A 15,577-nucleotide genomic window follows, 5' to 3' on the forward strand; every position below is an offset into this window, starting at 1 on the left:
TTTGGGGGGTTATTTACTTTTATTTGTGTGTGTCAGCTCAGGCATCAGTATGTGTGTGTGTTTTTGTTTTTTGTTTTTTTTTGCTCCCCCATCATTTGCACTGTCTTTGATTCCAACTCCCCCTTACAGAGCCACACATGGGTTCATATGTCATAGTCCCAGCTTGGCAGTCCACAGGGAACAATTAATGTTATGTCACCAGGGGGCCAGACACCTGAGTAGACCCTGCACTGCTGCTGAGTCACTTCGGTGGTATTTAGCAGTGCCTGTTCTGATTTAACGTACTTAGGACACCACCTACTAAGCCCCCTACTGATAACTTTACTCGCTTAGTCACGAAGCCAGCATTCCCCCAGAGTGGAGACCACCACCACGTCCCTCCAACAACAGTCCCCTATAAATATGCTGACACTGAAGACCTTGACAGGACTCACCCCAAGCACGGAAGTGCAGGGGGATCAAAACTGAGGTCACTGTGAGAACTTGGCATGAAAGATTTGGGACAGTTTTTTATTTGATGATGGAGGATGCTGTTGCTGCTGCTGCTGCTGTGGAAGTCCATTTTAGGTTTTGGACTACATGATAAAGCTGTACTCTACACTTCCTTTCATAATGATATCCCTGCTTTAAACAAGCCTGAGAGATACAGACACTTGCAGGACTGGTCAGAAAAAAAAAAATTGAGCAACACATGCAAAGATGCATCCGTGAAGGGAATGATAGCCAGTTGAGTGGTCTCATTCCTCCTATTTAAGCCCACAGCACACTCAACTTTGGGTAGGAAGTGGCTGCATCTCCACTGGGAATGCAATGCAACTCGTATCTTCCCAGCTGTCTGAGAGTGTGTTTGAATGTGTTTATGTGGGTGGGTGAGGTGGTAAATGGTTTTATTGATGTGATGTGATGTGATGTGATCTGTCTGTGTGTGTGTGTGTGTGTGTGTGTGTGTGTATTTGCATGTGATGGAAAGTGCAGGGAGTAGACATTTTGAGTGTCTGTTTTTCCCTTGAAGTACTCTGAGCTCAACAGAGATGAGGCACACAAATAAATCTTCATTACGATCATAATTACTATGACTCTGTTCCATGTTACTTTATTTCATTATCATTATTATGACTGCATTTAGTATTATATTTTTTTCACTATTATTATCATGGCGATAATACATGCTGTTTTATTCAATTATTATTGAGATGACTGTATTTCAGATGACTTTAGTTCATTACTATTATTATGGCTAGATTTCATACTGTTCTATTTCAGTATTATTGTGGCTAGATTTCATGATAATTCATCTTATTATCACTGTTAGGGCTATATTTCACGAAATTGCATTTCATTATGAAGACTATATTTGATATCATTTATATTTTCAGAGAAAGTCGAGTGCGACATGACCACACACTTCAAGTGTAGCTCAGGGCGCTGCATTCCTAATGAATGGCGGTGTGACGGAGAGCCGGACTGCAGTGATGGGGCTGATGAAATGGTCAACCAAGGATGCAGTACGTTTTTTGTGTGTGATGGTGTGTGTGTGTGTGTGTGTGTGTGTGTGACAGACTAAAGTAGCTGAGATAGTTCATTTCATGAATGGTCTATGAACAACATGCAAACACATGGTTTCATTCTGAACTGGTCAGTTTTGCCATTCAAGTCAATATTAGTGACCGGAAGGAAAAAATAAATATTTTGCATAATGACTTTTACTCACATACCAGGTATTTTCTTTTGTGAGAAATCTGCAGCTGAAATCAGAAATTTGTCATTAAAAAGGAAGAAGAAATTATGAGTTTTTAGTGTGATATGTACATTAGTGAACCGGATTAATCAGAAATCGTTGTAAAAAAACAAATGACAGTTGCAATATTTGAGACAAGAATAAGACACTGGTGAAGTGCTTACATTGGTGTATGCTCTTACAGAGCCAGTGCAGTGCGATGACTGGAACCAGTTCCAGTGTTTGAATCGACGCTGCATACGCTCCATCTACTATTGTGATGGTGATGATGATTGTGGGGATCGCTCGGACGAGCCAGTCACCTGTGGTGAGTGTTTGTGTGTGTGAGGGAGAGGGGGGGGGCAGGGGATGGGGTGGGGGTGGGGTGGTTGGGTGTGTGTCACTGCAGGAAAGTCTCGATACCTCAGCAGAAGTGTATGGGCAGGTTTCTCCTCTCCACTACAGGGAAGAAGATTAAACTGGTCCATGAGCTTGATGATGAACAACTTCCAGAGGATGTGACTGTTGTCAGGCCATGGACAACAGATGTGCCATCAATTTTTCTTTTTCCTGGTTAAAGCCCACTAGGTGCAGTTTGCACACGCATGTGCGCTTGCACACACACACACACGCACATGCACACACACACACACACACTCACTCACTCACTCACACACTGATAGGCTAATAATGATAGTGTGATCTGGAAGAATATGAAAGTAGAGACTTAAATTGGAGGAGAATAATACCTTACTTGATTTTCAAGTTACACTGTCTCAAACTAGAACATACTAGAATGCGTGTGCATGACTGAAGCCTGATTGAATGACACAGGAAACAAACAATGAGCACCCAGAGGTATCTCTCAGTAGGGGCTATCCAGGTAGGCAGTGTGTCGTGCAAGTGACTCTGTGTTAGTAAAGTGCATAGAGTTTGGTTTCTGACTGATTATACAGGTGCTGTATAAGTGTCAATAAGAATGATAATAAGTATCAATGATACTACTACTACTACAACAACAGCAACTACTACTGCTACTACTACTACAAACTGTATCAAACTGCGAACATATTCATGGTGTGTCCGCAGCCTACGAGATGTGCAGCAGTGAAGAGTTCAAGTGCAGCCAGGGACACAAGTGCATCCCACAGTCAGGTGTGTGTGATGGGAAGCTGGACTGTCCCGACCACTCGGATGAGAGCAACTGCACCACGTCGCCCCCGTGTGGGGACAGCAGCAAGTTCCAGTGCTCTGGGGGCTCCTGCATCCAAATGGGGCAGGTCTGCAATGGCTACAAGGACTGCGAGGATGGCTCCGATGAACCCGCCAACTGTGGTGAGTGTGGTCTTTGTGTGTGTGTGTGTGTGTGAGTGTGTGTGAGTGTGCGTGTGTATGCATGTGTGTGTGTGTGTGTGTGTGTGTGTGTCTCTTCTGTGTGTGTGTGTGTGTGTGTGTGTGTGTGTGTGAGTGAAACAGAAGGCAGGTTAAGTTCTTGTCATGATGTATCTTTGATGCATGACATGGGCATGTTGGGTGTGCACACTTGAGCTTGCATTGACCTTGCATTTGTGCTCATCCATAAGTGTGCAAAGTGTCTGCATGCATGTGTGAGTGATTATATATTCAGGTACATGAAGGTACTATATATTTGTCTGTCTGCACAGGTCTGTTCATTTTGTATTTCTTGCTGAATAAGTTTGTAGTTTGTGTGTGTGTGGGGGGGGGGGGGGGGGAGAGGGGGAGAGAGGGAGAGTGTATGCGTGAGTGACCAAACACACACCACTTTGTCCAATAATTGAAATGTAATGCCTTGGCTATTGTGATCTATGCACAGATGGCATTATTTTTAAAACTGAAAATGCTTCATTTGAGCAAAAACCAACAATGACCCTGTTTGTGGGAATAAATGATTGCATAAGCAGTGGTCTTGCCTGAATAAATGACTGTGATATGTGGATGTTTGCAGGAGTCAACGAATGCAAAAGATGGAATGGTCGCTGCAGCCACATCTGCACTGATCTGCTGATTGGCCATAAATGTAGCTGCCCTGCTGGTTTCAAGCTGAAGAGCAACAACAGAACTTGTGTTGGTGAGTTTAAGCGTCTTTCCTTTTACAGATACGGTTTTGAATCTAATAATACAGAGAAAAATGTTGATAGAAGTGTCCTTCCAACTCTCAAACTCTCCATCCTATTCAGTTACTACAGAAAATAGTGTGATAAATGTAACTTCAATCTCCAACTTACGGATGGTGACTGCAGACAAGTTTTGATCCTTCATACAGTACTTAAGATTTTAACCAGTTTGATTTGTTGAAGTCCATCATAGGTGTGCACAGTCAGTTGTCTGTCATTTATGTCTGAAGAAGGTGTTAAAGTTTAATACATGGAAAATGTACCTTGTAATCTCTTTTTGTTTTTGTTTTATCTTTTTCTTTTTTTATGTTAAGGCATGTGTGTGTGTTTATGTGTGTGTAATGGGTTGGAGATAACTGGTAGTTGGTTCAACATGAAGTATTGTGTATAAGCAAAGGACATCAGTGGCAACAATACTTTTGCAGATTGTTTTAAGAAGATTTAATCAGAGAGACAGTTTCAGGTGAAGAATGAAAAAAGACAGTTTGAGACTGAAGAATTAATATGTTTACTTAGTTAACTTTGATAGTTTTTTTGGCATATACATGTGTCTACAATAGATGATCCCTTGAAAAAGAAAAGTTGTGCACATATCTGATGACGAGGAGATGGTCAGTGACTCTGACTATAAAGATAGACTACAGCAAACAAAATATGTGTAGAAAACAATACAGTTTGCATTCCTTGTCCGAAAAACTGATGTCACCACACGTTTGTTGTGTCAGACATTGATGAGTGCACCACAGACTACCCGTGCAGTCAGTTCTGTGAGAACCACCAGGGAAGCTTCCGCTGCAAGTGTGCGGATGGCTATGCTTTGGAACTGGACCAGGTGTCCTGCAAGTCTGTGAAAAGTGAGTTCATGCACATATTTGTGTTGTGCTGTGTATTTTCATCTTTTTCAGATTCAGTTTTCATTGTCAATTAAACCTTAACAAGGTCTCTAAGACACATATACACGCACACTCACACACACAAAGTCAGTAAACAAAACAGAACAGAACAAGAAATTAATCTGTTTCTCCAGATGACGACGTTTATCACAGCAGTTGTATACAAATTTTCCGAAAATGCCCACAATATTGTTTTGCAGTGAAAGTGGGTGTGCAGTGTGGCACTAATGTAGTAGATATAGGGTAAGGTATGGACTCATGTTTCAATGATATATTGAATCATGAATATGATTTTTTTTTTGAAACAACATTTTGGTGTCATATACTGTACCATGTCAAACTGATGCAAACTAGGCCTATGGTTTGCTCTGTTTGGCCAAATTTCGCGCGGCTAACAGTGAAAAGACGCCCCTCTTAGTCTGGCCCGCTCTTAGCCAATCAAACGCCTCTAACAGCTATAAGCGCTGAATCATTCCTTTGGCCAAGGCTCTCCACGCCATCTTGTCAGGTTTTCGCTCTGTCTCGTCTAACGCTTTTTTTGGCTATTAAGCGTTTTCATTTGGCCTTATTTTGTTGTATGCGGCTTGCATGTGTATTGTGCTTACATTCTGTGTACTCGTTTCGACTCGGCCCCCTCGATTTCTTCGTATTTTTCTACCTCTGAGTCGATCCTGTCTTTCCTTTCTCTGTTGGGGATCGTATTGTTCGCTGGGTGCTTACGCGCGGTACCATGCCTCGTTCGCCATCCTACGAAGGCAGGGATCATGATGCTGGCAGAGATACTCGCCAAGAGACTCTCCCAGGCCCGGAGCTCATGATTTCTCCCGATAGGGACCGCGGCGTATTGGGCTATATTTTTGCTGAGTGTTTATGTGGTTTCATAACCCACTGAAGACTGTCATGGATTACAGGATTTCTAACATGTGTGTTTGATCTTTTGCATGTGTATGCACATGAAGAGGAGGAAGGTGGCAGAATGGTTAAGACGCTCATCTGCTATTACAATGTCAGTGAAGGTCTGGGTTCAAATCCTGGTCTCACCTTTCATCCCAAGTTTGACTGGAAAATCAAACTGAGTGTCTAGTCGTTCGGATAAGGCAATGAAATGAGGTCCCATGTACAGCAAGTACTTGACACACTGAAAAAGGACCTGTGGCAACATAAATGCTATCCTCTGGCAAATACTCTAGGAGAAAACCACTCTGATAGATATGGATGTACTCAAGACCTAAGCACATTGGGTTATGCTGCTGTCAGGTACCTGCCCAGCAGATGAAGCTATATGGATTTGTCCAAAAGCAGTGACACCTTCTTGAGAAACTGAAATTGAAACAGAGGGCACAGCCAGAAGCAGGTCTGCACATGTTTTGTCTCAGGAGATGGGGGAAAAATCTCCACCCTTAACCCACTGGACACTGCTGGGACTCAAACCAGGGCCTTCAGATTGAAAGTCCAGTGTTCTTAGCAACCTGCTGCCTTGCCCATCATTTTCAATATTCTTTAAAAAAAAAAAAGAAGAGACTGACGCTACTGTTAACAGCATGGACAAATCACAGTTATGCTTTACCATAGATCACAAACCTTGGAACAACTAAGTTTTGATGTCACTGTTTTCTTGTTTCATAATGATAAAAATTTATGAATCTTGAAACCGCTTCACTAAGAGTACAGCTGTGTTACTCTGCAAGATACAAGACACTAAAAGATAAATCGTTGACACAGTTGATGATAAAAAGGCAACATTTAAGGAACCACATGCCAAGAAAATGTGTATAGTCACCCCTAATAGAGACCATTTTTTTAATGCTAATGAAGAAGGCATCCAGCATGAATTTGTAAAAAAAAAAAAAAAAAAAGAGAAACAAATGTATGTAATCATACGGATGTCCCTGACAGACCCCAAACCTCGACTGCTGGTGGCCAATCGCTACTACATCCGCCTGGTGAACATCACGACGGGCTGGCTGCATGATGTCACGTCCAACACCACCAATGCCGTGGCTGTGGACTTTGACTGGCAGGATCAGTACGTCTACTGGAGCGACATCACCTTCACCTCATCCTCCATCAGCCGCAAACCCCTCAACTCTTCCTCCGCCCAGGTGGTTAATTCGATTTTATGTTTTTTTCACCAACAGTGATATCAGACAATAACAAACAAACAACATGAAAAACTGAGTAAAAGGGAGTGGACTGGGAAGGGGGGGGCCAGGAAGTTGTGAGAGGGGCGGTGTAATGAACTGGATATGGACATTGTCAGTTCAAGTCAAAGCAACTTTACTATCTTCCAAAGAGAAATTCACATGTGGTATTGTTGTTCATGCTAAAAATAAAACATAAAAATATGCATTTAAAAGACATGCATCCATGCTCTTGCAAAACACGTTTCACAGATGTTGATAAAATGAATATAGAAATACCAAATTTTAAAACAACACAACAAATGTTAAGCAAAAGAACAACAACAAAAAGCACATCAAATTACAACTGTAAAATTTAGATCTTCACAGTAAACTGATAGATATCTGAACTTAAAAAAAGAAAAAAAGATTCCACAGTGAAAGTAATATCTTCTTGACATAAACAACAAAACTAAAAAAAAATTCCATCTCCGCCTCCCCTTTCTCTCCATCTTCCCGTCTCATTCCCCCCATCACCTTTTGAAGAACTGAAAGCTCTCCCACTGGTCTCCCTCTGCCAAATTGATTGTAACAGGTTATGGTTAAAGGCCCCATAGACATACAGGGCCGTTGAGACAGTGAATTAATGTCCACTGTGTGTAGGTCTCAGCATAGGAAGGTGGGGCCCCATTGTCTCCTTACGCCGTTTTACCTTTCCCCAGCTGAAGTCAGGTACCCATTCACATCTAGGTGGAGTGAGAAAAATTCTTTCCCAAGGGTACAACACCATACCCAGACTGGGGCCTCAAACCCTAATCACTGGTGAAGACTGGATCAGAAGTCTCAGTGCCTAACCGATTCCGCCACAGTGCCTCAGTTGATTACAGAGTTGTCCATTTATTCTGTGTTCAGGCGAGGTGCTGCACAGCACGACAGTTCGTAACCCTGACGGTCTGGCGGTGGACTGGGTGGGTCGAAACCTGTACTGGTGTGACAAGACCACGGACACCATTGAGGTGTCCCTGTTGAACGGCGACAACAGACTGGTGCTCCTCAGGGAGGGGCTGCAGGTGAGGAACTTAGCTTGGTGGGTTTTTTTTTGTTTGTTGTTTGTTGTAATGATATTGAATCTACAAGGGTTGTCCCTGGCAAAATTATGTAGAAAAACTCACCTTGATCATAAAAACAAATACACTTGCTATCAGATTTCTTTTTCCAAGGGTGGATCCACTTTAGGGAGAGCTGTCCAAATTTTTTCACACAAAGCGACAAAAAATGTTACATTACAACAATACAGAAGAATTGAAAAGATGTAAAATATGAACTGATCATGAGGTCTTGTAGCTTTTTTTTTTTTTTTTTAATAATGGAAACAAGGAACTAATTTTGCATAAGCTGTTTAATTTTTGTTTTGTTTTGTTTTGTTTTGGTTGGTTTGTTTGTTTATTGGTTCATACTGGCATAGTATTAGAATTTGTAAAGAGGTCTAGTGCCTCTTTTTGTTGAAGAGATGAACAGATCTCATCTGAATTATGTGAATGTTAGTTTGTTGATTTGTTGGTTGTTTCTGTGTATTTTATTAACATATATACTTGCGTATATTGATCCATGCTTATTATTCCTTTTTTGATATTTTGATTAAACATGGTTCTCATTCATGTGTTCTGACCACATGGTATGTGTTTACATCATGCATTGTCAGCCTGATGGGCTTTGCTGATGACATCAAGGCCATTTCAGATTAAAAGTCCTTTTATAATGACAGAAAATATAGCAGAGGTCCTTGGGCAGTCATGAAAACTTGTGATATGTGTTGAGCGGTGGCCTTGTGGTAATGTGTAGACCTGGGTGTCAGTCCAGCATATCTTCTTCTTCTTCTTCTTCTGCGTTCGTGGGCTGCAACTCCCACGTTCATTCGTATGCACACAAGTGGGCTTTTACGTGTATGACCGTTTTTACCCCGCCATGTAGGCAACCATACTCCGTTTTCGGGGGTAGTCCAGCATATGAATTGCAATATTTACTCCCTCCCACTTCTTCACATGAACTTGAGCGGTGTCTGGGTGCTAGTATTTCCAGTGAGGTGATAAACGAACATGCACTCAGCACAAATTAAAAAAAAAACCCACGGCAGCTAAAGGGTTATCCCTTGCAAAATTTGTTAGAAAAATGCATTCTGATAGTAAACTGAATACACTCTGCAGACAGGAAAATGAAAGTAAAAAAATATTGTGGTGCTGCACTCTGATGACACACTGTCCTCAGTGAGAGCAGCCTGAATTTCACACAGACAAATCTGCTGTAACAAAATGTGATGCAGCACAGCATGACACGACATGACACAACACAGCACAGCACAGCACAGCAGTACAGTGCAATACAATGCAATACAATACAATACAATGCAGTACAGTGCAGTACAATACATTGCAGTACAACACAACACAACACAACACACAACACCGGAGGGGATGAAGTGCAAAGTTCATTATGCTTTCAGGAACCACGGGGGCTGGAAGCGTTTCCCCAGAAGGGCCTTCTCTTTTACACAGACTGGGGTGACACGCCTCACATCGGCAGCCTCAGCATGGACGGTTCAGAAAGAAAGACCATCATCCAGGTGAACTATGAAGCAGTGGTGTCAGATGAAGTTAAACACAATAAAAAAAAAAAGAAAAGAAAAGAAAGAATGTACAGTGTTGACGGGAAATGTGCAACTCTGTTTCAGAATGTGAAATAGTGTGAATTTTTCTTGGTAAATGCTACATTCATAGACAGATGTACAATTCCAAATATGAACTTGTAGAAATTCTTTCCTTTTGTGTTTGTCACTTTAAGAAATGCAAAACAAAGAAACAACATTTTTGGGGGAGTGGTGGGAGGTCAGAATTTTGGACCTTTTGTTTTCTGTATTTTGATGATGATTGGGGGTGATGAAGATACTGCTATGGGGGTCCATTTAGATTTGGGACTGCTTAACAAGGCTGTGCTCTCATAATACATCTCAGCTTCACCATGCTGAGAGATACAGACATCTGCAGTGTTGGTCAGAAAATTTGAACAACATGCCCAAAGACGCATCCATGAAGTGGTTGATCTTGACTGTGTGGTCTCAGTTTTCCTGTTTGAGCGCACGCTACACTCAGCTTTGGGTAAGATCCTGGCAAGGGGGAAAAAAAACCCAAAAACCCCACACACCTCTGATGGGGATTGAACCAATATCCTCCCAGTCATCAGTCTGTGACACTAACCACTTTGCCATGGCGGCTGGCTTCACGGTATTAGTTGACAGCTGCAATTGGCAGAGTCCTGGGGGGTGAAAAAAGAAAGTGTAACATATGGGATTCATTTATGCAGATCTGTTCAGTAATGTATGACAAGTGAGATCAGTTTTTCATTGCTGTGAATGTGTGTCAGTGTATGTTCTTTTCCCTGTTGACACAGGACAACCTGGCCTGGCCGAACGCTCTGACCATCGACTACGTGACAGCGACCATCTTCTGGGCGGATGGGAACCTGGACTACATTGGCATGGCAGGCATTGACGGCAGTCGGCGCCGCACTGTGATCGGCCTGGGCTTCCTGGTGCCCCATGTGTTCGCCATGACCACCTTTGAGAACCGGCTGTACTGGACAGACTGGGAGAAGGACTCCATCATGTATGCCGACAAGTTCTCCGGCAACAACACCAAGAACCTGACAACCCTGGCTCACCGGCCCATGGACATCCAGGTGGTGCACCCGCTCAGGCAGGAGCCAGGTGAGAGACATGGCAGTTCTCTAGGGGTCCTTCTGTCTCGCCTAGAAGGAAGAGCAAGAGCCATTACCAGTCAGATGAATATTGGCATCACCTCCAAACCAACATTGCGTACATTTCTTCAAAGTGGAACAGAGTCTCTCTGGGCCTTCTCAAAGTAATCTGAACAACATGATGGCCTTTTTGTTTATGGCATCAGACATGTTGATGGACATTTAAAAACACCAAAGAGGTAAAGTTCCAGTGACGCAGGATGTTTCTGTGCATGCACTTGCCTGGTCACATGTCACTTCTGTTTGGTGAATGAGTTGCCTTGTCTGGTCTGTAATGTGTGCACAGGGAAAGAATCCACATTACCTGAACATGTACTCACCTTGCAACATCATAAGGGAGGAAGGTGGTAGATTGTTTAACATGCTTATCTGCCAGTAGTGTTAGGGAGGGTCTAGGTTTGATTCCTGCTCTCACCTTTTCTCCCAGGTTTGACTGGAAAACCTGTAGCAACACGGCTGTTGTCGTCTGGCAATATTCTGTAGAATTCAAGGCCTGACGAAGCACGTTGGGTTATGATGCTGGTCAGGCATCTGTCTAGCGGATGTTGTGTAGCGTAAATGGATTGGCCCAAATGTAGTGATGCCTCCTTGAGATAATGAAACAGAAACTACATGAGCAGCATGTATATGCTGTGGTGAGTGTCTCATTGCAGTGTTGAGGTTAGTGACATACACATTGTAATGTCTGTTTGGATGCATTGTTCAGATCCAGAATGCCTCCATGGACATTTTTTGCTGTTTTTGAAGGAAATCCCTCTTTTTCACTTGATTCAAATTCTGCGTGGGCTGTAACAGACATTGGGGAATTCATCATTTTACACTTTTACACTGTTTTCAATATTAAAACTTGATTTGAATTGTAAGTGGACTGAGTGAGATGTGAATAAATTGGTCTTTCTAATCCTGTTCAACTCCTGAACATTATTTTATGTTCCCTTGGGCTAGCATTAAAAACTGATGGGTATTCAGCCCTTTAATAGCCCCATTGCGGTTGGATGGGCTATTAGCAGCATGATTTGATTTGAATGTTAGTGACGTACACCTCATGATGTGTGTCTCATTGCAGTGTTGGATGCCTGGGGCCGCAACCCATGTGACATTGGCTGCACTCACCTGTGTCTGCTGCGACCTCACAAGGTGGACTCTGAGACTGATTCTGTTGTTGGCGTCTGCGCCTGTCCAGAAAACTTCTACCTGTCACACGACGGCGTTTCCTGCGTCTCTAACTGTACCACGTAAGTTTGTGCTGTAGTGATGCGGTTGGGAGTGTTTTATGTGGAGGAGAGAGAGAGAGAGAGAGAGAGGGAGAGAGAGAGAGTGTGTGTGTGTGTGTGTGTGTGTGTGTGTGTGAGTGCGCGCGCACGTGCAGTAGGATTGGGAGAAGTGAAAAGTATGGGTGTGTGAGAACAAGGGGAATAGTTAAATCATGAAGGCTTGACATGTCTCAGTATTCTAAAATGGTCTCTTTATCTTGCCGGTTCTTTTCTGATCAGTTTGACTCCCAGTTGTGTTCATGTTCGTATATATGAACAGTTGCCTGTTAATTCTAACACATCTATATAGCTGTCATTTATGTGTGTGTGTGTGTGTGTGTGTGTGTGTGTGTGTGGTTAGTGAGAGAATGAGTTGTCATGAAAACCTTCAGAGTTAACAGCCACAACAAAGAGTAAACTAACAAAGTAAGTATGGTTTGTTTCAGATAACATGAAACTGTGTGTGTTTGCAAACACAGACTGTGTGTGTGTGTGTGTGTGTGATAGACAGACAGAGTATGTGCATGCATTGCTTATGTGTAACTTGTGATGCATGTGTTGTTTGCTGATTCAGGTCTCAGTTCCAATGTAAAAACGAGTCAAAGTGTATACCTTTGTGGTGGAAGTGCGACGGGAGAAAGGACTGTCTGGATAACTCGGATGAACCTGACAGTTGTGGTATGTTTGATGTTCATGTACATCTGTGTGGTCATTGTGCGTGTGTGTGTATGTGTGAGTACATATTTATTGTATGTGCCTGTACTTTTATGAGCATGTTCATACAGAAAAGTGACAAAAGCAGACTTGTTATTCCATTTTAGTTCACTTACAATAACTGATATTAGTGACTTCAAACATATATGCTGTTTGTCTATGGAAGTCATAGAAACAGTTTTCTGAATTGGATCTTTTGTTTTTATATTTTTTATGTTAATTTTCCTGTGTTTTTTTTCAGTGAAGTTTGAACCAATTTCCTTATTTGCATCTTTTTTGATTTTCTATGTTTCTAAGATTTCTTAGTTGTTCTCCTCTTCACCCCTCTCACATGGTCACTTCATCCAGTCACTTTCTGTCATCTGCTACAGCTGTACAGCCGGCATCACTCACTGGTAGTCGTAACTTGGCCAGTCTCTTCATTGCTCGCTTTCTTTTCTATCAAATCATGTTCATCACTGTCTTCTCCTTCAAATTTACGCTTCAATTCTTTCTGCGCATCAGCTAAAGAAAGCAATCTTGGTTGATCTAGTGCACCACGGTCAGATGTCTTGAGCACGGGGTCCGACATTTTGTTGAGTAAGCAAGGAGAGGAGCCAGGCAAACTATGGCAGTAACCCGACCAAAACGTTCAAATAAAGGACTGCCCTCATGACATAGATGGAGTTTCTAGCTATGAATACAATCTGGAAAGATTCCCCAAGCTAAAGCTACCAGTATTTTTGTCAACAAACTCAGTGCAAACCAGGGAAAAGTCGGAATATTTCGATGACGAGTTATCTCATCATTGTGGCAGCGAAGCATACATGCTTCTGCTGACGAGTTATCTCGTCATATAGGCAGCCTAGGGGTTAACGTATGTTGTATTGTCTTGAAATGGAGGAGGAAGAGGAATTATGTTTATAGTCCAATCACACAAACTGTTGGTTGTAGACATTTTGTTAAACCATCAATTTTCACATACGAATGTTACCATTTAAAAAGTAGGAGAGGTGGGGGGTGGGGGGAGATGAATGGTGAGCTGGGGGAAATGGAGTAACTGGAGGGTGGAAACAGTTTTGAAACTATGTATGAAATATACTGACACACACACAAAAAGTGAAACTGCAAATTTTTTTGGATTTTTTTAATTTTTATACTAAACTGGTGTGTTTCTTGTTTGGACAGAGCCGTACTACTGCCCCCAGCCTGGCATGTTCCAGTGTAAGAACGACAGCAGTCACAAGTGTCTGTTTCCTTACCAGATCTGTGACGGCGTCTCCCAGTGTCCCAATGACACAGACGAAAGCGGCTGTGGTAAGAAGAGATTTTGGCAGATGCGGAGTTTGCTTGAAGAATTTCCTTGGATTTTATCAGTTGAACAATGGAGATGGGTTGTTTTTGTCTTGGTTGCTGTCTTGTCATTTTCTTGCTGTGTGCAGTTGTTCTGTGTGATTGTGTTTATCCCTCCATCCCTCTCTCCCTCTCTGTAATGTGGTTGAAGATGAAAACCATTTTATAAACAAATGTGTCCTTTACAATAACCTGCGGCAAAAACATCTGAACTCTGTAGGTCAATCGTATGTTCACTTGCTGAAGAATGGTTCTGTTTACAGTATTCATAAACTCTGTGTTTATATATTTAATGCCTTGAAGATATGACAGGAATTCTGTGACAATGATGAAAGTTAGAATTAATTTAATATGCACAAGAAGCACTTTTGTTCTACAGGTTTAAGTGAGTATGTATTTTACATTTTGTTGTCGCTGCGTGATCGCCATATTGTGTACTTTTGACCTCTTTCTAGGGGCCGGAGGCCTGGAGATTAAAGTTTTGTTCTTGTTCTTGTTCTCTCTGTTTCTCTGTCTCTGTCTCTCTCTCTCTGTGCCCCCCCCTCTGTCTGTGTGTCTTTGTCTGCCATTCTTTATCCATCCCTCTCTCCCTCTCTCTGTCTTTCTGTCTCTCTGTCTCTGTCTCTCTCTGTGTGCCCCCCCTCTGTCTGTGTGTCTTTGTCTGCTATTCTTTATCATCTCTCATTTCCTTTCTTACCCTCTAGACTGATCTTTCAATAAATCAGCTTTATAATCAGTTTGGTGCATGAAACTTCATTCTGAATTATATCATCATTTTAAACTTTCTGTGCTACAGTATGAGAACATGCAATGTTCAGCCACAATAGTTGCCAGTGCCAGTGAAACATAACTTTTCATATAGTTTATGGCAGTAATTAAGATATCCTGAAATCATATCTGTACCTGAAAAAATAGATTGTTTTTCCTTAAGATACACTGTGTATATTGGAGAAGTTACTGGAAACTGAGTAGGTATTTGTTCTTGGTGACTTTCATGTTGCATGCTTGTCACATGGTATAATGTACATATCGTTAAAATGGCATGAAAATAATTATTGATTCAGTATTGAAAAAGTGGTAATTCGCAAGCAAAGAAGATTTGAAACATTTGCCACATGCCACATTTTGCTTGTCAAAGAAATTGCATGATATAATGTGTTCATTTATTGTTGAAAGTGATGTGAATATCTTGTCCCATGCCCTTTTCTATATGTTAATGAAGTGGCATGACATCTTGTGTCAACTTATGATATTGAAGAATACCTTTTTGTCTTTTCCCAACAGATTCATTAATGAAATGGCATGACATGTTGTGTAAACTCATGAACAAAGAACACCTTCTTATCATTTTCCACTCAGAGATGTTATATTTATAAAACAGCACCACCCATTAAGAAAAAATACCTCTTAGTCTTTCCCCCCTCCCATTCATTATATTTATTAAAGCTTGACATATTGTGTGAACTCATAAACAAAAAGTACCTTTTTTCCCTTTCTGAGTCATTACATTAATGATATGGCATGACATATTGTTTGACCTTAATAACGAAGAATATCTTTTTTTCCCCCTTTTTCCCCTCGGAGTCGTTGTATTGATAAAAAC

General features: G+C 41.7%; 1 protein-coding gene across 1 annotated transcript in view; it reads left to right on the forward strand.

Moving 5' to 3' along the window:
• Positions 1–15,577, forward strand: part of LOC143283299 (prolow-density lipoprotein receptor-related protein 1-like) — a 264,347-nt gene that overhangs the window by 207,471 nt on the left and 41,299 nt on the right. The window contains exons 56-67 of the mRNA XM_076589486.1: positions 1,377–1,505; positions 1,923–2,045; positions 2,807–3,052; positions 3,684–3,806; positions 4,578–4,706; positions 6,642–6,866; positions 7,778–7,935; positions 9,366–9,485; positions 10,310–10,625; positions 11,742–11,910; positions 12,503–12,606; positions 13,810–13,938. Of these exons, the coding sequence (XP_076445601.1) occupies positions 1,377–1,505; positions 1,923–2,045; positions 2,807–3,052; positions 3,684–3,806; positions 4,578–4,706; positions 6,642–6,866; positions 7,778–7,935; positions 9,366–9,485; positions 10,310–10,625; positions 11,742–11,910; positions 12,503–12,606; positions 13,810–13,938 (1,971 nt within the window). The remainder of the gene's footprint in view (positions 1–1,376; positions 1,506–1,922; positions 2,046–2,806; positions 3,053–3,683; positions 3,807–4,577; positions 4,707–6,641; positions 6,867–7,777; positions 7,936–9,365; positions 9,486–10,309; positions 10,626–11,741; positions 11,911–12,502; positions 12,607–13,809; positions 13,939–15,577) is intronic.

The sequence above is a fragment of the Babylonia areolata genome, chromosome 1 (genome assembly GCF_041734735.1).
Source record: "Babylonia areolata isolate BAREFJ2019XMU chromosome 1, ASM4173473v1, whole genome shotgun sequence".
NCBI classification, from domain to species: Eukaryota; Metazoa; Mollusca; class Gastropoda; order Neogastropoda; family Buccinidae; genus Babylonia; species Babylonia areolata.